The following is a 20926-nucleotide window of genomic DNA, read 5'->3' as shown; positions in this document are numbered from 1 at the left end:
CCATTAAGTGTCCCCGGGACCCTCTCTGGTAAGCCAGCATGTACAATGGCTCACCTGAGAGGAATACAGCCATCGTTAATGTTATTGATGACACCTGTGTCACACGCTCTTTACGGCGCTGCAGGTCAAGTGTACGGTGTGGGATGAGGCCAAAATAAATACAGAATAGCTATAATAGCGCTATATTTGTTACGTTGTTGTCTTTATTTCACAAGCTGTGCACGTTATTTAACATGTTTTGACAGGTGTCAACCAAAACGACCCTTTAATGAAGCAATGGCTGTTACCGCTGTGACCAGAAGAGGGCAGCATCGTGGCATTGCTGCGTTTTTCTTAACTCAAATTAAATGAAGAAGTGCATGGCGGAAGAAGACACAGCAGTCACCCTGCAGACAGCAACAGAGAACATGAATACACGACATTGATCTACAGTGAGTAAAGAGCACAACAGCTAAAGATGAGTTTGGGGAATTTACTAACTGGCGAGATGTGTGTTTCTCTAGTGATTATTACAACGGGGCTCACCTTTATGTGCAAACACATTCATGCCTTACAGCTCGGACAACATGTCCAAAAACTAAACTCAACACAGGTGACTAAACAGCTCTCGGCCAAATCCAGACTCCCATCTGAAATGTCACAGTTAAGTGTTGGCATGTTAATTACACACCTAGTGCAACACAATGCATTGACTGCAATGCATGTTATGAGTCACTATGACTTGCTGGTTAGTTCGGCATAACGTTACTGATTAACTTTCAACTGTTATGATCCCTTTGCTTGCAGTGCTGAAACTGCAGACGCTCGTCAGAAGGACGAGTGAGCCATCTTCCTTAAAATGCAAACTAGTGTAAAACTTCCAAAACCAAGTAATAAAATAAGTGTGGTGTATCCCGAATACCACAGCGGACCCTAACGGTTTGAAAAATGACTTATTTATGATGAGTGTTCAGTGTGCAATAACCGATAAGTAAGGCAAACTTAAATTGGCGGATTTTTAAATGGAGGTCTTTTTAGGAAGAACTGGCTGCTGATGTGTCTCAAATAAGATGGTGCTATTGATGCAGACATTAAATAGATATTGATATGTATTGCATATTTTTATTTGATATCAGACCTGCCTTACCTTTCAGATAGGAACTAAATGACTCAGTGATTTTTTTTTTTTTGTGTCAAATGTCATACACCCAAAGGTGCCCAACCCACGTGCTTACAGGACATTATTCACACGAGCTACAGAGGCAAGGGAAAACATAAGAAAAGCAAGCCAATACATGGCACTGTTTCACATGATCACATCTGGCAGTTGACTTGTCCCCTCTCTTTTTATCAAGGACATGTCTGCAGGTTGTGTGAGGTGGGTGCTAAGCCGCACGGTGAGAGCTGTGTGTGGCGGCAGCCCGGGATACTGGACACCACCATCAAGACTTACCATATGCAGTGAAAGAAACATCGTTGCTTCCTCCCAGAGACGGTCTCCTTTCTCCACTGCTACAGATGACACACAACAGACTCCTGCACCCGAGAAAAAAAAGCAGGATCCTGGAGCTGGTACCACGTTCACCACCGTTGGTCGTAGGCTCCGCCACCTAAACTTACAGCTGTTAAGTGAAGAAGGCGAGAACCTGGGCACCATGCACCGTAAACATGCCATCACAATCATGGATGAGAAGGGACTCAAAGTGGTGCTGCTCAATGAACACAAAGATCCTCCTGTTTACCAGCTGATGAGCAGCAAACAAATCCACGAAGAGCAAATGAAGCTGCGGGACAAACAGAAATCAAAAGCAGGTATGTGGTGTCCTGGCAGGGGATTCTTCTGACCTTAGTTTAATACAGTGGTTCCCAGCCTGATGGTCAGGATCCCTCCAAGATGATTGAAGATGATTTGTCTGGAAGAAGAAAACAACCATGTTTATGCTATATTAGAATATAATATTTCTCATATTTGGTTTTTACCAATAAGTTTTACCTCCTCATATTCAAATTCAGCAGTCTGAGAAGGTAAAAAATGAGTCTTTTGCTTGAATACAGCTCATAGAAGGGTCACAAGCCTAAAAAAAATAGACGCACTACAGATATAATTAATTAATTATTATTATAATATAATTAGCAGACCAGCAGTAAAACCAATCAAAACGTTTCCTAAAACGTGAACTGAGTAATTATTTTGTAACCTGGCAGTTCCATCGTAGTATCATCAGTGTGCAACAGATCTTGCAGTTAAAAACGACGTACGCCCGGTACACCTCACATAAAACGGGACTGACCATATTTCCTCCTCGCAGCGCCTGTGCAGGTGAAAGAGCTCAGCTTTTCCTACGGCATCGCAGCTCATGACCTCGCCACCAAGCTGAAACAAGTGGAGAGCTGGCTGGAGAAGAAGCACCACGTTAAGATTACTCTGCGATCCCGACGGACGGATCCTGCTACCAACCTGGTGAGGGAGAACACTCACAGAACAAAACAGTGGCATTGCAGGTCACGGTCAGCACTTTAACCCCTTGGCCAATGGTGTTCAGCGCACCAGTGGCCAAGGTGATAAACAGGAAATGATGTCATTCAACTCGGAATGGGTCTGATTGCAACCAAATATGTCTGACTATGCAGCAGACCTGGATGGATGGATGGATGGAGGGATGGATGGTTGGTTATCGGTATGGTTAACAGTTCTAGCATTTACACAGCTGTATTTTTTTCAAGCTGTGTAAGATGTTATGTTGTGGTACATGTTTCTGATACCATCAGGGGGTGTGATTTGTATAGAAATTAAAACGCATTGTGCTGGAGAGGAGTTGTACAATATGTTTTATGGACTTGGATGCAAATAACTCTTAACACAAAAGAAAAACAGCCCTTGCATGCTGCCGTCAGTCAAGCTCGAACTCTCAACTTCTCTTGATGACAATATTTACCAGACACTTGACTTTTTACCGTAATGGCTGACAGGGTGAAGGACAATTGTGCAAATATCCTTTCACATGCTAACATGTATTCCCCATAAACGTCTTAACATGCATTCATAGTAGTTTTCTTTTCTTTATTTTCCACAGGAATCAACTCTGGAGGAGATGGTGCAACAAATAGAGGTAATGGTGGGATTTGTTTCTGCGCCTAAAGCCATACGCGACGGTCAAGCAGCCATGTGCATCCTCCGACCGCCTTCGGCAAAGGAACTGTCGCAAAATGGGAAGAATAAGGCCGCCGACACCAGCTCGAAAGCCACTCAGAGAAAAACAGCCCCTGTTAGCAGCACGGCCACAACAGAAGAGTCTTTACAGCAGTGAGCCGGTGGAAGTTACATCAAATAAGTATGTTTGTTCTAAATTCCTTAATGAGCTCTACTCGTCGTGTATTGTGTAGGTATTTACCAAGTTTGATCTTTGTGTGCCTTCAAAGATGGCAGAGCTACACTGGAACCAAAACAGTCTCTGTGTATGTGCTGAGTGACGACCCTTTTATTTTTAAATTAAGGAATAAATGGATGTTTGAACACTGCGTCCAGTTCTAATACATCAGCGCTGGGAAATCTCACCTCCAGAGATCACCTTAATATGTGTAAGTTGCCTCTTTTACCTTCACTATCACAGATTTTCACTCTCATCACAGGTTTCATTCTTAAAAACACACACCTTGGGTGCCCCACAGCTAAAAAACAGGTGAAAACGCCAACCGTCACCACCAACGTTCCTGGTTTGTGCCTAGCAGGAGACCTGTTGTGCCTCATCCCCGTCCCCCATTTCCTATCATCTCCCCACTATTTGTAGTAAAGGCACAAAGTGTTTTTTAGTCCACCCACATGTGACACATTATAGAGTGCTAAAGGACAATGATGGTAATAAACGTTTGGTGTGAAGCACTTGAGGATCATCAATAAATAGCCTGATGATGCTTTTTCCTATCAAGTTTCGGAAGGGATGAAGATACCAGTCCAGCGCCAACACATTTCTTTCTCTGCTTTATTTGAGATTCATCTTTTATGTATTTGGTAAAAAATAAAAATAAAAAAAGCAAATTTGGCGTACAGATACATTCACTTGTCACAGATAAATGTGTTTGCGTGAAGTGTCAGTTCCACACTTCAGCAACATCTTTCTCTAAAAGAGCAGAGATATACTGTCTTGGAGCTTTTTTTTTTTTTTGTGCTTTTTTTTTTTTTTTTTTTTTTTTAACTAGAGTCATTCTCTTCCTATACATAAAAAAAGAAATAAAAAGAGAGAGAGAACTTAAAAACATAAAACCACCTTAAGGCCCAAAAAAATAAAATCTTTCCTAGATTGTGTTAGAAAACAAATTGGAACAAAAGCAGCTTAACTAGCATGCATGAACAGCATTTGTCAATAAGCCTCGAGTACTTTGTAGGAGGAGAAAGGTTTAACAAAGTGATAGTCCAGGTTGCCACAGTGAGGGCACTGCTGGACGTTGCTGTACTCGGAGAAATACTGCATCCCTACTCGAACGTCCACCACCGGCTTCCCACAGTGCTTACAGTTGAGACGAGCCTGAGGGGACACAGAGAGAAGAGGGGACGCAGGTCAGCTCACAGGACGCTGAATACTTCCAATTTATTCTGACCCGCATGAAGACTGTCCGCTTCAAAACACATTTCTCCAGCGATGCACTTACAGACAACACAAATGCATAAATACATTCACTAAGGATTGTAATCGAAGTTGCTTGGCCCCCTAAAATGTATTGTGCTTTTCAGGTCTAGCTTCAAACTGATTGCTTTTCATTGTATGGCTCAACAGATGGATTCACACATTAGTGATATCATAAGGGTTATTTTGCTATGACTTTGGAAAGCTCCTCCAGAGCCACAGAAGGCATCAAGATGGTTCATGAAAAGCTGGTAAGTGGATCTTTGAAATTAGATTATTTTATGTGAAAATAACGACAATAAGTAAATACATACACACACACACACACACAGTAACGTCCCTGTCCATCGTAACTATAGATTCAAAGCACTTCCCAACTTGCTTGTATTGGCTCCCCCATAGGGGGACAGATGAATTAAAGGATAACTCCAGTATTTTTTAAACCTGGGACCAATTTTCTCATATTTTAGGTTAGAAATTATACAACTCAGTTTTAAACTGGTCCAGTAGATCACCTCAGCCAGCAGTCACAAAAGTGTTACAAAGGCTGTAATGTAATCCTTCATGGCAAACATGCTGGTCAAAGCACGTCTCCATTTATGCCACTGGCAGGCTCAGGTTGTTACTTGAAGCGTCTGACAAGACTACCAAAAGGATCCCCACAGAGATAAACCTGTAGATACTTTTTGTTAACTAGAAAAAAACATTATATCACTTGGTTCAAAGCAGCCAAACTCCATTGACAAAAACTGTCATTTTACCTTGCAGAATACAGAAGTTGCTGGTCTACTGCTGCCTTCATCACTTACTTTGTTTGTGTTATTGTATGACTTAGAAGAGTTAGTTCAGATCTAAACTAACGTGTTAAAACACCAAAGACACACCAACTGGACCAGTAACTCAGGTAAAATTACTGTTTTTGTCTAAAGAGTCTGATGAGGGATATAACGGCTGTTTCTAGGTAAGCAAAAAGGATCTTAGAGGTCTGTCTCTGAAGGGATCCTTTCCTTAACGTTGCCCAACCCTTGAAAAAACAATCGGAGCCTGTTGGTGGCAAAAACAAGCCTTTTAAGTAAGCGTACTTTGACTGGTGTGGTTGCCCTGATGGATTATATTACAGCCATTGTATCTCATTCACAGCCCGTTCTTGGCTGCCAGCTGAAGTCATCTACTGGACCAATTCCAGTCATTTTGAACCAAAGATGTTTAAAAAAAAAAACAGGGCCCAGGTTGAAGAATAGCTGAAAGCAAAACAGAGATTGCTTCCGTCTTGTTGTCCGTTTTGTCTCGGTACAATAATGATTAAAGGGATTTTCCCCATTTACTCACAATGGATTACTTTCATCATTCTTGCATAAAAGACTAAATTGGTATCTACTGTAGCCCTCTGGATAGTAACATTTGAGCAGCTCAACAACTATTTTAGCATTCATATCTTTTATTTAACTCAAACGTATCAAAAAAAGGGTGCACAGCTGATACGGAGCGAGATTATCATTTATTTGAATAAGTGTTTCAGTTTTAGCTCTGTTTTTGGTCTCTACCAACTCCTATATTTGTCTCTTTAGCTGATAAATGCTCCGCTATGTTGTGTTTTTCTTTTTTCTTTTGAGCTATGTCACTGAAAAAGGCTGCCTGCTGTGGGTGGAAATCAGTCAAGTGGAGCAGTGACACTGAACCAAAACAGTAAAGTAATACTGACTTTAATAGCAGTCTGAAAAATCACTGCTCAACCCCCCCTCAGAGATCAGTGTTTGTACCTGGCAGCACGGTGAGGCAGCCAGTATATCGTACGTGTACATGGTGCCCAGTTGGTGCCAGCTCCCGTCCCAGCGTGACTTGCACTTGATGCAGACAATCTTGTGGACGCCCTCTAGACAGTCCACACAGATGGCGTAGAGGTGCATTAACCTGCCTGTTGGAAAGAAAGAAATATAGCCAGATATTACATTTACCAAACAATAAGTCAGTCTATTAATTAGCTGGGAAAATCAATAAGATAAACTCCTGATTACATCGTTTACTCATCACGCTCCCAATACAAACAGCAATAACAGAACCTGTCATACAGTATAGACCAGGGCAGTGTGTGTGACTGAGCCGCTGGACAGTCAGCGAGTTTGTCCGCAAATAAAAGTGGATTATAACGGATTACCATGATGCCTCATTTCCCCACTGATGCGATTTAATTTCCTAAAAGGACAGCTTGGCAAGTACCAAAATGAAAGTTTCCCAGCTCTGAATAACTTTCTGTGTGACTGACTCTCGGCGCGCCAAAAGAGACACTTTTGGAAAATGGTTGCGAGCAATTCGTTTATATCTACTCTACCCAAGTAGAGCTTTAAACCTCATCAAACAAGAAGTTGTGGAGGAAATACAATCCATCCTAATCACTGTGAGCGTGAATGCATTCAGAGCAGGTCACCAGAGAAGGATGATTATGATGTTCTGGTGTGTTTACGGCCTCGTCTTAGAAAATTAGAACAAGTCTATGCGATCTTGCTAATGAAACATGCATTTCTATTTTGATTCCTCTAAGGATAAAAAAAAAGTCTTGACTCTGCCGTCCAGTAAACAAATCAGTTTCATTTCATTCATTTGTTTTTTTTTTTTTTAACTAAACAGCCTGATTCAACCACTTCTCTTTCGCCAACATTTGCATTGTGCCTGACACAGAAGCATGGAAAACGGAATAAATCATCCTCTCATACTGATGCATATCAAGGACCTTACACATCAAAGCTTGTGGGTCAGCACATCAAAGAAGCTTCATGCAGCCGCCGTGCTAATTCACATTCATATTAGACTGTGCAGAAGCCAGAAGAAAAACCTTTTATGTCTATACAAACAGCATGGATTGGGTTTACTGATGGATTAACCAGTCGAAATGTGTCTTTACAGAAAAGAAAGCTAACACGAATTTAACATTTTAGATAGGAAGTGAATATACTCCTATAATTGAGCAAAACTACAAATCATTGATTGTAATTCGTGTAGCTATTAAATATGTTTTTATATATTTTTGTGACAATCCATCCATGCAGTAGCAGAGCAATTTCACCAAAAAGGCAGATTCAACCATGAATGTCTGAACCACAAGTGTAGCGATCAATCTCACAGTTGTTGAAATATTTCAGTCTGGACCAACGTCGTGGACCAACAGATCAATGTAAATGTATTTTTCTACAGATAATAATAAATTGGAGCTAGGTATAGAGTTATATTGGGACAAATGAAACTGTGTAACTGCGGAAACATTTTCCATATTTTCAAATCCAATCCACGAAATGTAGCTATGGTAACTCCACACACTATTTGTGTACAATAATCTCAGGCCTCGTGCTGTGATCTTGAAAGCAGGTCTGACCTTGAAGGTGGCAGGGGACGTCGTACTCAATCTCGTCGTGGCGTGAAGGGCTGAGAAACAGAGTCCCGTCCACCAAAGGAAACTGCTCAAACACAGGCAGCGCTCTGTGGCACAGCGCACAGTTGACCACGTTTCTCTGGCTCGCACTGAGGGCTGACAGGATGAACCTACGGGGAAACATGGACAGACTCAGAGAATGGACCACAGCATTGTTAAGCCCCCCCCATGCTGAATGATTCTGGCAGACATGTTTTTTTTTCTTTGGTCTTTTTAACCCTTGTATGGTGTTCGGGTCTGTGGGACCCGTTTTCATTTTTTTTTATCATGAGAAAAATGATACGATGAATTATTTTTTTCAAACTCAGACTCATTGGCCTTGGCTCATATTGATGAGTCTGAGTTTGAAAAAATTATTAATCGTATCATTTTTCTTTTGATAAAGAGCATGAAAACGGATGAAATCGGGTCCCACAGACCCGAACACCATACAAGACAAGCTGGGTGGTCTGAAGAATTACTCCTGTGAGTGTTTTTTTCTTTTCCTTTCCTCTGAGAATGGGAAAACCCACCTTTAATAAGTCTGGCAGTGGATAGTTTTAGTGTTTTATGAGGGTATGTAAATGCTGCTGCTGCCTATTTAAACTTCCTCCAGATGTGGAGAAACAGGTGAAGTCATGTTTGGGTCCACCAGACAAATCTAAATCCAATGTTTGCTCTTCATAGCTCTGACTATTCTAGTTTTTGTTAGGTGTAGGATCAGGGCCACGTGTGAGAAACTTGAAACTGTGAGTTCTGACTTTATTCAGACTTAAAACTCTGATTTCGTTCTGAGAATTCTAAGATTAAAATCACAAGACTGAATTCAAAAGATTGAAGTCATGAGACTGAATTTAATCTCAGAATTTTGAGATTCTGTCAGTTGAGTTTAAAGTCAAATAACCTCCAACAACTACCAGGTTTCTTAAAGGAGAGTTTTTCCTCCCATTGTCTCCTTGTTCTTGCTTACGTCTTAATGAATGAGTTTAGTCTCGACCTGCTCTATATGAAAAGTGTCTTGAAATAATGCTTATTATTAATTGCCACTATATAAATAAAGACTGACTGATTGATTGATTGGAATTTTGCACATATGACCGTAATCCTCTTACACTGATTTATAGTCACCAAAAATCAATCACCAACAGATGAATTCACAGCTTTGTTTCTAGATTCTTTTTTTTTAGCATCTTCTATAACATAAAAAGTAAGTAAAATTACTGTCATTCATAAAAGGGCGTCCATGTTCATCCTGTTATATCCGTTGGCCTTTTGCATCAGAGTTTGTCTAAGCATTCACTGTGTTCTGGCTGCTGGATATGAAGTAACTGTTCCACCTTTTGACAACGTTTCCACAACAAATGCAGAAGTTTGCTGGTAAATGCTGTAAAAATTTCATTGTCATCTGGTTCCTGAAATTAGGAGCAATAATGCTCAAACTTAGCACACACGGCTGTACAAGGCTGATGTTAAGAGGTGCTGTTTAGCAGAATTACAGGAAGTTATCCTTTAATGGTAAATGTTAAATGGGCCGTAACTGTAGAGCACCTTCCTAGTCTTTTCTGACCAATCAAAGTGGAAAACAAAAGCTGAGAAAGTGGATCACATCGGTCCAGTGCTGCTCAGGTCTTTGCACCCGGCTTCCTGATTGTCAAAGAACTGATTTAAAAGTCCTTCTGCTTCATAAAGCACTGAACAGTTTAGGGCAAAAGTACATTATCTTTCAAATCATTCATTTAAATCAACGTTTTATCTGTTATACCCGTTTTTGGCTTGTGTTTATCTCATATTTAATACTGACTCTTTTAAATCCCTTCTTTTTATATTGCTTTATGTTTATTTTATATAATGTCTTAATGTCTCCCTATTACTGGAGGGTTCTATACAAATAACCTCGTGTTTCCTTTTAGCAATATTATGAGTAAAATATGTTTTCTGAATCATAATAAAGTGATGGCTTTGAATAGTAAATTATCTTTAATCTGTTAAATCACATACATCTTCACAGGGATGCATTTATCAGATATTTGACCAAAAACACACCTAGTCTTATAATACATGATCTATGAGCTGCAGTAAGACAATCGGTGTCTTATGAGAACCAACTTTTAACCAACCAAAAGAAGTCAAATGTCCCAGAGGCCCGACACTGTAAACCGTCAAACGGGAATTTAATGGCATTGACTCATGTTTTGTCTTTATATTTGACTTAATGTAAATGCATACATGTTTTATTAACTTGAAGTTAATTCAGCATAAAATATCTAATATGAATATAGAGAAAATAAAATATCTAGATCATTTATTGTCAGACCACTTCATAATTCATTACCAGGCTACTATACTTCCCAGCATGCACTGCTGAGTGTTAACATTCACCACACAGTTCACTTTAAGTTCAGTAAGGGTGAGTTTTACAGTGTACCTGCGCAGCTCTTCTCCCTGGCCGGCCTGAGCGTCGTCCTCCATGCGGACGTGGTAGGTGTTGAGTTTATGTCGGGGGATGTGGGTGAGGAGCTCCGAGAGGTCCAGCCTCCTCAGGAACTGCACTGGGTGAGAGTGGGTGCCGTCCCCCATGCCGCCCGAGGTGAGCCGGTGGTGGAGCGGGAGGGCAAAGGACAGCGGCAGAGGTAGGACAGATCCGGGGTCGAGGTGAGCCCCACCGCCGGAGGCTCCCACCAAGCAGCCGCCGCCCCGGCCGAGAGCACCCCCGACCAGAAGGTGCTTCCTCTGCGGGTCCATGTGGACGGCTGATTTGAGGAACTCTCCCAGCGGACGGGAACCTCGCAGCGCTGCTCCTCCGCCTGCTGATCCAAGGGGAGCAGTGGGGGAGAAGGAGAAACCGCTTGGAGGAGACTGTCCTGGGGAATCACATGGAGACTTCTGGGGAGGCCCCATACAAAAGGGTCCTCCTCCTGCTGCTCCTCTCTCTGTAGAGTTCTGACGGTCCATTGATTGTCTTCGGGGTAACTCCTGACTAGAGGCCCTCTGGGATAGTTTCCCTCCTCCCGCTGCTCCTCCTGGCAGCTTACTTTTCTTGGGCTCTTCGAAAAAGCCGTCCCCAGACCCTGAAGCCCCTCCGCTGGCCCCGTTCCTGCCCGTGCTCCTCTCGGATGGCTTCTTTTTGCGCTCGTCCTGCATCCGTTTCACCTGATACCAGTCGGTGTCTTTCTTCAGGTGGCCCTGGCCGCAGCGGCAGGAGCAGAACCTGAAGGCCAGGTCGTAGCCCTTCTTGGTCCACATGTTCTGCCGGCACTGCTTCTCGTTCCAGGAGCGCGCGCGGCCGATGCAGTTGAACTGGACGAGGATGGAGCTCTCCCACTCGTAGAAGCACTGCAGATGCATCCAGTTGCCGTAAGGGCAGAGCTCGTTGTTGCAGAGGACCCGCTGGTAGTCGTCCTTCTCCAGGTCGATGGGGCGGCCCAAGCTGCAGCCGAGGGGGGTCGCGCACTGGACCTCTGAATGAGTAAAGACAGGAGGGGGGAGGAAGAGAGGATGACTTTGTTCTCATCACAAAGGATTTATTCATTTCACTCCCATCTAAATTTACTGATTCCACATCTGATTATCAGCAAGTAATTATTATTTCCATTATCTAATAATCAGCCAATTTACTTTCTTATCACTAAATGAATCATTTGGTTTGTAAATGTAAGACAATAGTGAAAAATGCCCCTCACTATCTCATAGTGCCCAAGCTGACATCTTCAAATGTCCAAACCCCAAAGATAATCAATTAACTACAGAATAAGATAAAAAAAATACAGCATTTTTTACATTTAAGAACATAGAATCACCAAATGTTTGACTTTTTTTTCGTTCTGTGTGTGATATTCAGAAATGTCAAACAAAGGAAAGCACATAAATCCTCATATTGGAGAAGGCTGAATATCTGGCATTTTGGCGTGATCACACAGAATCAATTGACCACCACTCTGATAATAGAATAATTACCAGGCAAAAAATGCCAAACATTTGCTCATTCCAGGTTCTTAAATGTGAGAATTTGCTGCTTTCCCTTGTCTGATATGAAGTAAGTGAATATATCTGGGTTTTTGTCTTGTTGGTTGGACAAAACAACACATCTTAAGACTTCACCTTTGGCACTGTGATACTATGATGGTGTATTTTTTAAATAAATGATTCATTGAGAAAATGATCTTCAGATGAATCAATAATAGTCGCAGCTCTAAAAATAATTCTGAAACTTGCAGTTAATTTTCCTAAACTGATCAAATCTTGGATTCATATCTCCAGCACTGATCTGTATCTCTAATCGGTACTAACTTAACCAGACAATGGCAGCATTAAAGCCGTGTCTCCACCATAAGTCACAATATCAACAACGCGGCATGAGGTGGAGACATCAAGAGAGATTTCAGAGCCCTTGCTGCCTCTTCAGCACGATTTATGAAATTCAACTAGGCCATCCAAGCAGCTCTATTCAAGCCCTGCCAACTGTCAAGTCTGGATGTGAATCAAGCTAATGTGGGCACACAGTCTTTACAAGAAGGAGCTCACCATAATACACTGTGTGTGTGTGTGTGCGTGTGTGTGTGTGTGTGTGTGTGTGTGTGTGTGTGTGTGTGTGTGTGTGTGTGTGAGGGGACAGCTTCCTCCTTCCTTTTCCGGTGCATTGTCAGCGCTTTTTTTCTCATCACACAGTAGAGAAAAATATACCTAACCATTCATTTTTAGCCCTGTGCGTCACTGTATCAGTTCATCATAGATCAGCCTGTATTAAACGAATCTCGCTTAGACACACAAAGCCAGGAATAGACAATGATATTTTAACAAAACACTGTCATGCTTACTTAGATGCACACCATTTAGGGCTTTACTCTTAATTAATCAAATCATTTTTGGCCAATACAATATTGAATAATAAGTATAATATTGTGTGATGTTCAACTTGCAAACCCCCCCAAAATAATCTGCTTTGCTATAATCTAAAACAAAAACTGCAGATGGACATTTTTAAGAAATTGGAATTAAGTGTTTGTGCTTGTTTTTTTTCCAAATCTAAGTCATCTGTGCCAGATTTAAAAGTGTCACACCAATCGGTTTGACCTTTTTTTTTTTTTTAATACCCATTGTATGTCTGTATGGGCTGAAGTTGAACTTCAGTGCGCAAGACAAGCGGTGAGGTTTCAGTATTACCCCCGAGGAAGGCCACAACCAAAAACACTGTGTGAACAAGGTGCGCGTTAGGAAAAGACAGCCGAGGCCCTGCATAGTAGCCTCCACACCAAATGTAAAAGCCATCGATCAGTTACCTGGACGTAATAACATTCAAATAAGTGCTGCATTGTGTCGGTAAGACTTCCCGAGGCTACATTTATCCACGAGAAATATCATTTTCACGGGTGATAATCCTTTTTACCCCAAGGGGAGCTTCGCGCGCCAACCCTCATTCATAAATCTGACATTTTAAAGATTTCTTGCTTATCGGTTACAAGTCAAACGCGTTAAAACCAAATTAAAGACTGTTTACGAACACACCACAACCGCTCTCTAATTCAGCTAACATCCGACGCACCGAGCAACACCTGTTTCAATCATATCTCAACTTGTTTGCCAGCTGCTCTCACGATCTTCCTGTACCAAAACAAACCACGGTGGCCTTTCGAAATCAGTGTAAAGAACCCCGAGATTTCAGTGCAGCTGAGTACCAGCTACTTGCTTGATAATATGTGCCGACAAGCAGAAAAACCCCCACTCCATTCATACAAGGCCTCAAGTCGTGATCGACCAATAAAGCCTATTCAATACAATCAAGGAAGCATTAAATTGACACATTTTAAAATGGAAGTTTGGTTGCGGCGTTCTCTCCGGAGTGGAGAGAAGTGGAGGGGGGATTGAGACCCATTTGCAGCGTCGCAGTGCATGTATGTCACAGTCGCAGAAGACAGGAGCTTCCCCCTGGCAGGAAGGCAGCATCACTAAACTTCTACATCTGTGTCCGTTTCCTCTCTTACCACTCGAGCGCTCGTTTCTGGGAGCAGCCGCCGCGGCCGCGCCTCCTGTTGCGGCCGCACAGGCTCCATTTTCCTGCTCATCTCCGCTACTGTTAGTGCGTTTGCTTTTCTTTCCCTTGTTGTTCTTCTGGTTGGGCATTTTACAGGATTCGGATGTCAGTGTTATTTTTTCGACCTCTATCAGCGGCTTCTGTCAACGCTGTCTGACATTTCTGTGGACTCCATTTCTGCAGTGTTTTTTTTTTTTTGCAGTGTTTGTCTCTTGTGTTGCTGTTTTTTGGTGTCCCCGCGGACGACAGGCAGGGTTTTGTGCAGCTCTGACAGCAGCAGTTAGAAAGAATAAGCTGCTATAACCTTTAAGAGCGAAGGCGTGTCCGTCTCTTGTTTTGATTCCTGCTCCGCTGTTTTCTTCCACCCCTGACGTCACAAGACCCCGCCCCCCGCATTGGCCGTCAACCATTTATGACGCATTCGCGAGCTGTGGGAAAGCTCGGACTTTACAGCTTTGAATCTGCTCGTGTTCAACATCATTTGACACTGACAACACAAGCGTCGTTTTTAGCTGCATGTCTATTTCAGTGGGAAAGTGTAAAACAAACTTGGTCAGAAAACATGATTTTGAGTCTGAAGTCCAGTAGTGGAAGAACTACTCAGACTTTTTACTTAATTAAAAGGGGCAATACCAGAGTGTGTAAATATTCTATTACAAGTAAAGGTAATCTATTCAAAATACAAAAGTATTGGCATAAAAATAAGAATACTAAAAGTACTCGCTATGCAGATGACCCATTTCAGAATATCAATAGATCATAATCTCTAACAAATTAATGTGTAATACACCATCACCATCATTATTTTGTTGATTATCTTTTGAATTAATAATCTAAATCCGCAAAGTAACTCCAGCATTGAAATATATGTAAAGTAAGAAGTGTAACATTAAGTACAACGCTTGAGTAAATGTACTTAACTATGTTCCACCGAGCAGAATGTACTAGTACTACTATGTACTTCTCATACTAGCAAGTACCCATGATGCAGAAAAAATGGCCCCTGTGAGCATTATATTAAACATGTACATATACTTAATGCTAAATATGGTATTATTGGATTGTTAACACTAAAATGTGTAAGTAACATTTTACTATAGAAAAGTGGAGCTAATTATAGCTGCTTTACATATGTATGGGGTATAAATCTATGTATTTCTAAGATAATTATATGTATCGCATGTAAAAACTAGTAACTTCATCTGTGAGACAAATGCAAACAGTACAATGTGTCCATAATCTAGAGGAGAAAATGTGCTCAAGAAAAATACAAGTACCTCAAAAGTATAGTACTTTTAAGTATACTTATTATACTCATTTCCACCTTTACTTTTTTTTTTTGAATCATTTACTGTAGGTAGATCATATACAAATTATACAGAGCTACTTAAAGACTTGCTGTTAATAGACATACACATGAGAATCTAATAAAACCTACTACAAGAAAACCTACTCACATCAAAACAAAATTAACATGACTCAGCTGTGTGAAACATCTCCACAGTGACTGAATGTAGCAGTTGACTCCGTAAGTCCCACAAAGTGTCACATACCAGGGGAGAGGCATCTCATTTAGTAGCTATAGCAGCATTTCATCAGCCTCAAAGTACACATATATCAGTCAGTGGTTTTTAAATTTCAACAAACCAGAGTGAATGAGAAGTTTGACAAGACAAAAAAAACATTTTTTTTCTCCTGGAGACAAGGGTGCCAAACCCCACTCATAAATCTTACCATTTAAAGATATCTTCCTTATCAGGTGCTGTTAAAATAATGACTAACGACGTCTTCTAAAACAGACCGAGCAGCACCAGTTTCAGTAATGTTTTAACTTTTTTAAATGTTGTTACTCCAGCCATCTTGCACCAGAACACACCATACTGGCCCTTAAAAAAGCACAAACCAATTACATGAGCTGTTATTCCACATCCGCTTACCCTATATCAGCTACATTTTTTATATTTACCCAAAAATGTTTACCAGAGAAAATGAAAAGTAAAACGTAATTAACATAAAATTCCCACAATCGTCCCTTTTCCCTGACCCCTGCAAATCAACGCATTCCAGTCATGCAGTAATGTAGCATGTTTGATCTCTGTGGCTCATAATTTCAAACTAAACGCTGTATATCTAATCGAGTGTTGTTACAAAGTGTGTTTCAAGGATTAGAGTCATCAGACAAAACATGCAGCAAAGCAGGTTCAAGGCTTCAAGTGTAAAGGTTTTATTCCTCAGAGTGTAGTCCACAGTAGCAGAAACATCCGTTCCTTTAGGATTGTGTTATTGCCAATACAAAAGACAGTAAGAACGCACTTGAACACATCATGCAGGCATCCCACTGGTTCACAGAAATGGCTCGAGGTATTGGCACCACACGGCACTATATTGTACTGTAGTTTGCATTTATGTTGAAGAGGCAATTTGAAGCGCACTCCAGTGCAAAAGAGCAGGATGACCCCAAAAACACAAAAAAGCAAACAAAAGCACATTTCTTCTTCACTCCTTTTTTTTTTTTTACTCATTTCCATAACTTTTCATACTTCTATGTAGCCTATTGTCTCCATTCTCTGCTCCATTTCAGTTTCATTAGAACACAGTAGAGCCTTTTCCACCTTCCAGATTTCAACACATTTTTGTGCATCTACTCCACCAATACTGTTGGTGCACAATCATAGCTGAGCACAATCATATATCGAATCAATGGTCTCCTATTACATTTAGGAATAAGAAAAAAAAATCCCCCCTCCCAAAAAAAATCACATGATTCAAGTCAAACGGAAACAAACAGCCAACATGTGAACCTGAAAGACGAGGCTAGGTTGATACAACAGCAGTGAATGTGGAACGGGTCTTCTAAAACTTGCAGATGAGGCGTGGCGACCGTGTGATTCTGGATGGCAACAGGCCCGATGCGGCATGAGAAGTAGGAAAAGCTTGACATTATGCACATGAGCACAACAGTTGCCAAGAAGGAGTTGATACATTCAGGCAAAAATCTGGATATTATTGGCCCTTTTGGTCCAAATCTGCCTTCTGACATTCAAATAGCTGCAGCTACAAAGACCCAAAGTAGCCAAAAACAAATACATACAGGCCAAATATGGAATGGAACCATGAAATTGTTAAATAATCAAATAAGTTTTGAAATGTTAATTGTTTCTTTTGGCAATAGTAATTTATTACAGGTTAATTTGTTTTCCTCCAACTGTTTTTAATTCAAACGTCTTTTTTCTTCCTAATTGTTTTACTTGATCCTGTAATTTTTTCCCACAGACACGTTTCATTAAAGTTTTTTGTGCATCTGGACAAACTGGTTGTGTGATTGGCTGCTGCTTTGCTCTGAATAAGCCAATACCCAATCACATAGCTGTATCCACCGGGCCAACTTGTTTGTGATGAACAGTGGCATTTTGAAATAAAAAGATGCTCAATAGAAAAGACATTTTGCTATAAAAGCAGCTGGAATTGAATAAAAATAACTTAAAATGTTATTGGGAATAAAAGCTGACTTCACTTATCCAAGTTCAAAATGATGTCACAATTTCATGTTTTACTACACATTTAGCCTTTTTTTAAAAAATGTATGTATTTAATTTTGACCACTTTGGGCCCCCATACAAAAGGAGTGCTTGTTGATATTTCGGCTAAATGAAATAACAAAAAGGGACCTTTGCTTAAAACGACACAATAAAACAGCCTCAAGTAATGAGTTTCGTTGGTGGCAAACTGAGCAAAGTGGTCACGCCTGATCTTCAAGAATCATATGACCTACAGTACAGAACAAAGAGTGGTAAAACAAAAAACTAATAAAACTATAAATGCACATCTTGTGTCACAAGTCAGACACCTAATTTAAGCCACAGGACAGTTATTAAACATATTTTGGTTGTGTCGATTTGGTCCTGAGAAACATTACAAATTCATCGTTCGCATTTGGCACCCTGTAATTTCGCACTGAGAAAAATTGCACGAGAAATACATTCGCCATTTGCCTATCACCTATTTTGTACAAAAGGCAAGTTTTGGAGTTTGTTTAGTGGCAGAGAAAGTTCGTTATTGACCACTTATAAAAAGATGGAATAAAAACTACTCTAGCAGATTGCAACGAGTACAAAAAGGTGCAAAAGTCTTCCTTAAAATGCACATTTCTTTGTAATGTCTATGTAGGAAATGTTCTTAGATTTCCAAAAGCACTGGTCTGATGGTGTCTTTTTACAAAGTCCACAAGAGGTAGTACAAATGGCTCGCGTAAACGATAAATGGAACCGCCATTTTGTGACACTGGTGATGGAAACACGCTACCCGTTGTCTTAAAGCACGTTACATGATTTTCAGGTAAACGTGGTCTGAACTCCTGTAACCACTTGAAGCCGATAAAGGGAGAATTTGCCTGGTGCTGCTTTAAAAACAAGCATCCATTGCAATCGATCGCCAAAATAAAGGAGTTAGTTTGTCAAAGTTGCTAAATTTAGCCAGTGAATTGTTCCGTGTGTCCTTTATCCTGACATTGAAACCATCAATCGAGGCTTTTGGGTTGTTACAGTGATGCTATATGGTACTTTTTTTTTTTCCAAAAATCAACAAATACCCGAATGAATGCGTTACACAAATGATTACATTCCTGATTTGTGCGTTTATAGTCTTAAAAGTGTATCAAAATGACATGTCAGACCCACGGTTGATAAAACAGCAGCGCCTGAGAAAGAGAGAACTTTTCTTATCATCTGAAACTATAAATGTGGAAAATCTAAAATATTCTCAAATACCGTTTTGTGATTCTGTTTGGCGCGGCGAAATCAAGTGGAATCTTGGCGGACGTGCCAGCCGGGTCTGTGAGTGTACTGTTTGATATGATCTGTTTGGTCATTGTGTTTGAATGCAAATACTGAGCCTTGTGCGTGGAGGAAGAGAACTGAAAACAGAAGCTCAGTGACAAGCCGGTACACCGCAGAAGCTCAGTGTCTGCTAGGACTCAGCGAGACCCACAGTCGCTAGAGGCCCGTCTGATCCGCGATGGGGCCTCATTCTTGGAGCAGGACGATGTCGACGTTGTCGTGGACGCCCTGTAGAAGCAGCTCGCCCTGGAAGCTGACCACCTTCTTCCTCTTGGCTGCCCTCAGGGTGCCCACCAGCGCCTCGAAGATATTGGCACACTGGTCGTCATTAAATAAGACCCCAAACTTCACGCTGGTTTGGCCATCAGCATCTGAAACAACAGTGTAGTGCAGATTGACAGTTATTTCAAAATAAGATGAATTAGAATTCTAAAGTCATTAAGAGGTGAAACAGAAACTCCTTTGATATTAAGTTCAACAGACTGAATTAGTTCTAATAATGGATGTTATTTTGATGTAACTGCTGGTAAAGGTGGTGTAAATTTAGTAGACGAAAACGTCAGAAAACAGTGGAAAAAGTTCATAACTATTTCTGTGAGCCCATGATGATGTGTTAAAATGTCTTGTTCTGTCCTACCAACTGTCCAGAACCCAAAAATATTTAGTTCAAGATGCTATAACACTGAGAAAAGCGGCACAACCTGACATTTATGTATGAAAACACATCTTTCTCCAGTACAGAATCATAGCATGGACTCACTTTTACTGCCGAGTCGCTGGATCTCCTGCACCAGTAATTTCACTTCATGGGCGACGTCCATTGTTACTAGAGGGTAAAATAAATACATTAACTTAAAAGCAAACAGACAGTTATCTCAAAATTAAATTCATTTTTATAAAACATCAAATACACTGTGTGGGATGGGAGCAATTATACCTCATCATACCCGATTATACCTGTCCTGTAGGGAGAGACCATCAAGCCAAACTCAAATTTTCACAAAATTCTCTTATTTTCATATTCTGTTGCTTCTAGAAAAAAGCAAACGCCTTCTGAAATGCAGAATCCTTTTTTATCTGAATACAAGTTTACACTTTGTGACCAACATTATTGGCCAACTTGGGCCAATGATGATAGTGTGAAGTACTTATCTTACAGAATTATTTTAATGAAATCCAGTTCTGCTTTGTAATTAATGCCGAATGTACAACAAAGGCGTAATCATTCAGAAAACAATTCACTTTTATTCCTCTCTGTAACTACATTTGATCATCAGCGAGGCAGTTCCAATTTTGCAAGGTTAGTGAACGGAGTTTGGAACTGGGAGTTTCTCTTCTCTAACACATTGGGAGTTATAGCCAAGTGAGTCGATGCAAATGCAATTTTGATTCATCAGATACACACAAAAGACATTCAACAGCGCTTTCAATGGGTGAACTGACTGTGCAGCATCCAGATCAGAGTAACGAGCTACAACTTGAACAGGGCGGACTATCAACAATGCGGAAATGGCAGATTAGCGCTCCGAGCTAGCGGTCGTAAAGCACAAATCCTCACTGTAATTCCTCCATTTTAGTGATGCGTAGTCATTATTAAGAGCGGAATAATATTCACAGTTTAGATATATTTTCCACCACTTCGGGTGCAGTATTAAATCCCCCAGTGAGCAGCAGACAGCAGCTCGCCGGTAACGTTAGCTTTTAGCGTTTAACAAATGATCTGCTGAGGGAGGACTGCGGGCTTCCAGGCGACACAAACGGGTGAAATACGCGGTGACAAAACGATTAAGCTCAACAAGAAACCAGTTGAAATGTCACATTATTATATGTTTACCTTCTTATTGGTCTTACTTGTACTTAGGTGATAGACGACTTTCTGATGAATCTTCTCCGGTGGACGAGGTTGAGGCGTTCAAGGTCTGCTCGGAAACTTCCCCCATTCATAATCACTCAAGGAATTTAGAGGCAGAGGATGAGACTAGTTTTATCCACTGGGAGCAGAGGGGTCGACAGATATCACACAATAGTTTTAATCTATTTCCCCAAAGGTGTTGTTTGT

At 40.9% G+C, this 20926-nt stretch overlaps 3 protein-coding genes across 4 annotated transcripts; 1 reads left to right on the top strand and 2 right to left on the bottom strand.

The window, feature by feature from the left end:
• The first annotated feature begins 357 nt into the window (after positions 1-357).
• On the top strand, positions 358-3493 carry mtif3 (mitochondrial translational initiation factor 3). The gene is made up of 4 exons (XM_070849581.1): positions 358-431; positions 1335-1791; positions 2289-2440; positions 3054-3493. The coding sequence occupies exons 2-4, from the start codon at positions 1338-1340 to the stop codon at positions 3285-3287; spliced, it is 840 nt and encodes a 279-aa protein (XP_070705682.1). The 5' UTR covers positions 358-431; positions 1335-1337; the 3' UTR covers positions 3288-3493.
• A 465-nt stretch (positions 3494-3958) lies between these two features.
• heca (hdc homolog, cell cycle regulator) lies at positions 3959-14351 on the bottom strand. The gene is made up of 5 exons (XM_070849447.1): positions 13983-14351; positions 10430-11462; positions 7969-8135; positions 6362-6516; positions 3959-4502 (listed from the first exon to the last, which is right to left on the bottom strand). Exons 1-5 carry the CDS (start codon positions 14119-14121, stop codon positions 4338-4340), a joined length of 1659 nt encoding a protein of 552 aa, XP_070705548.1. The 5' UTR covers positions 14122-14351; the 3' UTR covers positions 3959-4337.
• Positions 14352-16232: 1881 nt separating this feature from the next.
• abracl (ABRA C-terminal like) lies at positions 16233-20776 on the bottom strand. 2 transcript variants are annotated; one of them, XM_070849815.1, is made up of 3 exons: positions 20702-20776; positions 19628-19693; positions 16233-19238 (listed from the first exon to the last, which is right to left on the bottom strand). In XM_070849815.1, exons 2-3 carry the CDS (start codon positions 19686-19688, stop codon positions 19054-19056), a joined length of 246 nt encoding a protein of 81 aa, XP_070705916.1. In that variant the 5' UTR covers positions 19689-19693; positions 20702-20776; the 3' UTR covers positions 16233-19053. The 2 variants fall into 2 exon arrangements, with proteins under 2 accessions (XP_070705916.1, XP_070705917.1); XM_070849816.1 differs by having other exon boundaries at positions 20719-20756.
• Between the last annotated feature and the right edge of the window lie 150 nt (positions 20777-20926).

This window comes from Pempheris klunzingeri, chromosome 18, assembly GCF_042242105.1.
Source record: "Pempheris klunzingeri isolate RE-2024b chromosome 18, fPemKlu1.hap1, whole genome shotgun sequence".
NCBI classification, from domain to species: Eukaryota; Metazoa; Chordata; class Actinopteri; order Acropomatiformes; family Pempheridae; genus Pempheris; species Pempheris klunzingeri.
This window is presented reverse-complemented; position numbering and strand designations above follow the sequence as displayed.